The sequence below is a fragment of the Triturus cristatus genome, chromosome 8 (genome assembly GCF_964204655.1).
Source record: "Triturus cristatus chromosome 8, aTriCri1.1, whole genome shotgun sequence".
Classification (NCBI taxonomy): Eukaryota; Metazoa; Chordata; class Amphibia; order Caudata; family Salamandridae; genus Triturus; species Triturus cristatus.
This window is the reverse complement of record NC_140591.1, coordinates 1,099,162,235-1,099,168,497: the sequence shown is the minus strand read 5'-3', so window position 1 is coordinate 1,099,168,497 and position 6,263 is coordinate 1,099,162,235. Positions and strand designations below refer to the sequence as shown.

Sequence of the window (6,263 nt, the reverse complement as noted above, 5' to 3'; positions counted from 1 at the left end):
GGGGGTTGTTCCCCCGCCCTGATTCTGTGTGTTTAATAAAGTTTTTTCACTTACTGCACTCCACTTTTGTGTTCGGTCTCTGTTCTCTGTGTGGTTTGCCAAAGGCCTGCTTGTTGGGGTTGCTTTGGTATACCTCATTAGTGATGACTGGGTCGAGGACGAGGGACGTAGAGGTAATGCTATGATTACTTACCGGTAATCCCCATTAATTAGTCCTACTCGTCCTCGACCCAGTCATACTTCCCACCCACCCTCCCTGCTCAGGCCTTTGTTGCTTCGTATGTCAGGATGTGCTTTCTGTTGGCTATGTACTTATAGCCCCTGTCAGGAGGGTGGGTGGAGCCTAAAAGCTTTTCCTGTTTTGTTTCCTGTCAAGTTGAATACCTCATTAGTGATGACTGGGTCGAGGACGAGTAGGACTAAGAGTAATGGGGATTACCGGTAAGTAATCATAGCAGCATATCTTTTGAAAAGCAGCACACTGAATGGCTCTGTCTCTTTCTTTGTTTATAGCACAAAATGAATTATTTTAGGATTATCTCGTGACTAACTTTTAAGTGTTCATTATTTTTCCTGACACACTGCTTGCAAAGTCTCTGGCTGTAATTGCACTCCATTTAACTTTGTCACCTCGTCCTGGCCAATGTCCATGTTACAAAAGGAAATACTCCAATGTCCACGTTACAAAAGGAAATACTCCATTGCTCATCCCTTTTGGTACAGAGGATAGGGGATGGATGGTTGGGGCTCCGATCTCTCCCTCCACCAGGCAGCTTGTTTCGCACCTGACTGTATTTTCTAAGACGAAGTAAGGCCCCACGTGCAGAGCGTAAAGGCAGTATGGAAAAGTATCTGATTTTACTTCCATGGGACACCGGCGTATGGTCTGTGATGATAGCCAGCGTGGAAGATTGTAATAAGCGGTCTAGTGTTTAATAGGCTGTGTGGGCTACGTTTATGGCGGTTGGTGGCCTTCACATGACGTCAGCGCGTAACGTGATCAGCCCTCGAGCTTTTTATTGTGTAAAGTGTAGTAGTCTAGACTGAGCTCGCTTATTGTAGGATACAAAAACAACAGATTGCAAGAGGTGTTCGCGGCAGCGCCTGTTTCCGTCTCAGTCCTCTTTGGTGCCAGCATGCACTGCCCGTAAGTATCAGAGCATTGGGGAGGACCGTGTTTTTTCTGGGCAGTCCCTGAAGGAGAACCGAGTGCGGACAACCGGCCCAAAATGTATTGGCAGTACAATGAGTCCTCATAGACACTGAATCGACATATACCCCAAATATATATATATATAAGGTCGACCCCCGAGACAGTTATATTATACAACGTAGTTTAACAAAACAACTCCCAGCAAGAGAAGCAGGGTTTATAGGATTTAATGTCACTTGGGAGAAGTATAAACGCACCCACATTTACAGATGGTCCTATGTAACTGATACAACTAAATCTTATCACTGTGTGCAATATATACATCATATATTTACACAAAGGAAAATGTCACGCTGACACTTTGAAACGCAGTAATGCCATGCTGGACGAAACATAACACCCTGTAACCGACAGCATGATATTATTTAACGCACGGAATAGAAGCGAGCTACGCGAGGTCTGTGCAGATAGAAGCGTTCTTTCACAGAAGTCCCTTTCCCATTGTACCATGTTGCCATCTGCTCATATATGTGGCAGTGAACCCTTTCAGTGCCAAGAATAAACGTAGAACACTTGTCACTGAATTATTTTAATGGAAATTAAGGGAAAACATTCAGTACGAAGAATATTTATGAAATGAACAAATTGATTTGGAATGTGGACGAATAATTCTGTCACAGGAGCTATTATTCATCCTTTGCAGACGTAGATCCAAGAGAAGGGAGCGGGTGGGGAAGAGGAAGATTGTTCACTGAATCTGGATATAAATAGATTCATTTAATTCAACTGAAGTCCTGGATTTGATCATCTCCTCGGCGTGGCAGCTGAGAAATAATCGTTTCATCTGGACACTGGGCCGAAAAATGTCTACACAGAGCAGTGCTATGGTAAGAAAAATTACATAATCTGCACCTAACATAAGCTTGTTCTCCGAAATCCAACGTTTTTTACATCCTCATCATAAAAAGCGAGTAATACACTTGCTTTTTGGAAATACATGGTTGGTAGACCGAATTGTGCAAGGAAATATTCAATTTATCTTGAAAACCTTTCTACGTACTACGGCGAGAGCCACGTATGTTGAGGAAAAACGTCTCCCGTAGACTGTGTTTACCTTTTCCTCCTGCCATTGGTTTTCTGTTGAGTATCTCAGGGGTGCATATTTGCACTGTCAGTCTTCAAGCAGATTTGCACACTTGATTTAGTGAACTCTTGATGGAGAATGTTCACCAAACAATCAATTTAAATACGTTCTTCTGACCTGCTTAGGCTGATGACACATGCGAGAGACTGCTCGAGCTCTTTGAATGTCTTTTTTTATGTTGTTTTGTATCTAGTTTTTTGAGCAGCCTTACTATCCCTCGTGGATTCTGACACGTTTGCATGTTGACCTTCTTGTTAAATCACTAAATGAGAAGAAACTCTTAATAGGTTATCTGTGGCATGAAGCAATGCACCATTTGCATAATGGTAAACTAATCATTTTAATCTGATTTCTAAGTAAGCTGGTCAATAAAATGTAAAAGCTTTCATTCCGCGAACTAACTTACAAATTTGGTGTTTGTTGCTGATCCTAAATAATGTGGTTTATACCCGATATGTCTGACCCTATAGGATCTGTGGCAGTAAACGATTTAAACTATTCAATCTAGTTCACAGGACTTAACAGTGACCTTTTTTTTGCTGACAGTTTATCCACATTCCATGACATTATACAACATCCTAACGCTACCTCGGGAATGCTCGTGGGTTTCTTGTCCAAAAGTAAAACAAGTGTTCCCTGTTTCTGCAATGCTGTTTACACAATTTGTCCGTATTGGATCTTTTTTAATTGGATTAACATACTTTCTAAAAGGATCACTGATGTATCATTACACCTGTGCCATTTTACCTCCATACATTGCAAATGATCTTTAACTTCTTAGAAAAAAATAGAAATCAGTGGAACAACTGAGTTGCATAGTACATTATCCCATTCCTTCAACACAATGGTCCAGCACACCCCACCACGCCCCATATGTTAACAGCAGTGCATTTTCTGCCTTTTTTCTACTAAAGAATTGGATGAAATTATGCTCTTTGTTGGCCTTACTTGCACAACAACTTTTAGCTGTCTGTAAGTGAAAGCCTCTTGTGGACCATACCTAAACTTGGTGATCTTAGAAGCCCACCCATTGCATACAATTTGTTGATTATATCGCCACTCTTATTTGCTTGGTTTTTACATGATGACTTGCCTTCATCGTCTTATATATGTCCCACCAGCGGAGTATAGCCTCTTTACCATCCTTTTGATTGGATGACTTGTATTAACCTGCTGCTCATATTTAGTTTACTACTTTGTTCTTTGGCATTAGGCAATCCATGAGAGTGCATGAGTTTTTTCAGACTCTCTTGTGTGTTGTTTACCTCCCCTCCCCCAAAATTTCACCCATTCGATTGTGTCCTTTCCACCTGCTCCTCCGTTGCCCATCTTGAACCTTAAAATACTTGTTTTAATTCCCGTTCACTTGAAAAAAAAATTGGAGAGTCCGCCAGCTGCTATTTGCTTCTGGCCTGCTCTGCATCCTAAAGGATTTTTGAGCCTGCAGTGGTCTCTACGTTAATCCGTTGCACCTAGTAGTCACTTCAGTATTTTTTTTCACATAAATGTTTTCCAGAACGTCCTACAACTGCTTTTGATGCCGGGACACTCCACTAGCTGAAAAGCATTTTATTGGTAATACACAGTGCTTGATTTGTAAAAAAAAAAAGAAATAAGTAAGTGCCGGGGCTCTCATCAGGAAGCCACAGCAGATTGCACCACACATTGTCCCTGACTGCGCTGCCAATTATAGCAACAACACAACTACTAAAAATCCATTCCTACAAGCGTGACAGTTCAGACAAATATTTCAGGCCCCCAAAGCTATAAGAATCGGTTGGGCGGCAGGTTTTAATGTATAATAACTGTTGCTCTGTTCATCTTTAAATTTACCAGACAGTGCCAACTTGTGGCAGATTGTCACAAGCATCAGTGTTGACAATGAAGTGCTAGTGCCAGGCACTGGAAAGCACCGCCTCAAATTAAGCACTGATAATACAATTGCATTTTTATTTTTCATTCTAAGCGGTGGCCTTCATCTTAAATCATAGGCCTACATAATGACCTGACTGGTAGCAGTAGCTGCGTCATCCAGATTTGTTTCCCTTTGTTTCCCTTTGTTTCCCCTTGTTTTGCCTATGCATGGCAGCATTGGCTAAATGCGTTCTGCACAAAAAAATGAGCCAATAGGTCAACAGGGTGAAACCTGTTGCCTTTGCCAATGCTTCGTTCCTCTGGCAACAGACAGATAAAATAGGCTGTCCATTAAAGTCATGGCATTTTATGGGCAATTACATTGCCCCATTTGTGTTTCCATTAGGGCTGGCCGGAATTTGCGGAATGCCTCTTTGCGGAATTTTGAAAGAAATTGTGGAAAACGAGCGCACAACCTGAGGGACCGTGTGCCCGGGACTGGGGTCCCTCATGCTTGGGCAGGCTCCCCGATCTCCCCGGCCTGGCTGCGTTGAGAAGCAGGGACCGGCCCCGGGCCTCCTGATTTTCGGTCAGGGCCTGGGAGCCCACGACCTGCGGCCTGCCAAGTGTCCATCTGCCCGGGACAAGAGTCCCTGGTGCAGAGCCCCAGAGCCCTGCAAGGGCAGGCGGGAGCCCTACCGCTATGGCTCGGTGTGGGCAGCTGGGAGTCCTTTCGGTCCCGGCCATCTGGTCGCACCTTTCCCTCGGCCATCTGGTCGCACGCAATGCTTTCCAATGGGGCGACCTGATGGCCAGGCTGCCCTGGAAGTCCCGATGGGGGCTCATTCGCCTCCCCGATCCTAGGCAGGGCTCCAGGAGGTCGGGTGCGTCCGGGCCTAGGGTCCCCTCCGTCACTCGGTGCGCACGGTTTTCCAGAAAGGGGGGTAGCCTTCCTCCGGATTACTAGGGGCAGGGTATGCTGGGACACCCCTCCTGGGGATAGCGGTTCTCAGGCGGGGACCAGATGGGCTAAGCCCAGACGACACTTCCCCGGGGCGTCCGGTGCTCCCTCCTCTAGCCCGCGGCGAGGCAAAGTTCCCGGGATGGGCTCCATGGGTCTCCCGGGTGTCCGGGCCCCGGGAGCTCCGCCGGGCCTCCCATGCCTGAGGCCCAGCGTGGGGTCTACGAGCCCCCAAGCCCTGCAGCCCTGGAGCCCTGCAGCCCTGGAGCCCTCCAGCCCGGAGCCCTGCAGGCCCGGAGCCCTGCAGCCCCGGAGCCCTGCAGCCCCGGAGCCCTGCAGCCCTGGAGCCCCGGAGCCCTGCAGCCACGGAGCCCTGCAGGCTCCGTGCCCTGCAGCCCCCGAGCCCTGCGTGGGCAGGCGGGAACCCTAGCGCGAAGGCTCAGGGTTGGACAGATGGGAGTCATGTCAGTCCCGGCCATCTGGTTGCACCTCTCCCCTCGGCCATCTGGTCGCGCGCAGTGCTTTCCAATGGGGCGACCAGATGGCCGGGCCGGCCTGGAAGTCCCGATGAGGGTCCATTCGCCTCCCGGATCCCAGCCAGGGCTCCAGGAGACCGGGCGCGTCCGCCCCTAGGGTCCCTTCCGTCACTCGGAGCGCGCGGGTTTCAAGAAAGGGGGGTAGCCTTCCTCCGGATTACTAGGGACAGGGTACTCTGGGACCCCTCTCGGTCCTTAGCCGGCAGCTGGACGGGCCCGGACGCCGCCCCAGCCCCGGGCTCTGTCCTGGGTCCTGCTGCGTGGCAGGGTGCCCGGGGCGGGGTCCGGAGGGCCCGGGGAGGCTTCCCCTGTGCCCGCGGGCCTGGGAGCCCTGGCTGGGTCCAGGCGCCCGGCCGGGCCCCAGGTCGGGGGACCCTGGCCCCCGGCCCGGGCCTGCGGCACTGCCAAGGGCCCGGGACGGGGTTCTGTTGTGGCCGGGGAGCCTCCCCTTGCTCGTTTAGGTTCAGGAGCTCCGGCTGGGCCCCTGGGGCCTCCCCTGCGCCTGTGGTCCCGGGAGCCCCGGCTGGGTCCCGGGTCGGGGTCTCTGGCCCCGGGCCCCGTCCCCCGTCCCCCGGCCTGTGGCACTGCCAAAGGCCCGGGACGGGGTTCCGTTGT

General features: G+C 49.6%; 2 protein-coding genes across 2 annotated transcripts in view; both read left to right on the top strand.

Annotated features, from left to right (window-relative positions):
* The first annotated feature begins 1,023 nt into the window (after positions 1–1,023).
* The window catches only part of LOC146805432 (zinc finger protein 425-like), a 141,961-nt gene continuing 136,721 nt past the window's right edge, over positions 1,024–6,263 (top strand). The window contains exon 1 of the mRNA XM_085622643.1: positions 1,024–1,147. The gene's annotated coding sequence lies outside the window, so the exon portion shown is untranslated. The remainder of the gene's footprint in view (positions 1,148–6,263) is intronic.
* The window catches only part of LOC146805433 (zinc finger protein 418-like), a 26,776-nt gene continuing 21,651 nt past the window's right edge, over positions 1,139–6,263 (top strand). The window contains exon 1 of the mRNA XM_085622644.1: positions 1,139–2,040. Coding sequence (XP_085478770.1) covers positions 2,017–2,040 — 24 coding nt within the window. The 5' untranslated portion in view covers positions 1,139–2,016. The remainder of the gene's footprint in view (positions 2,041–6,263) is intronic.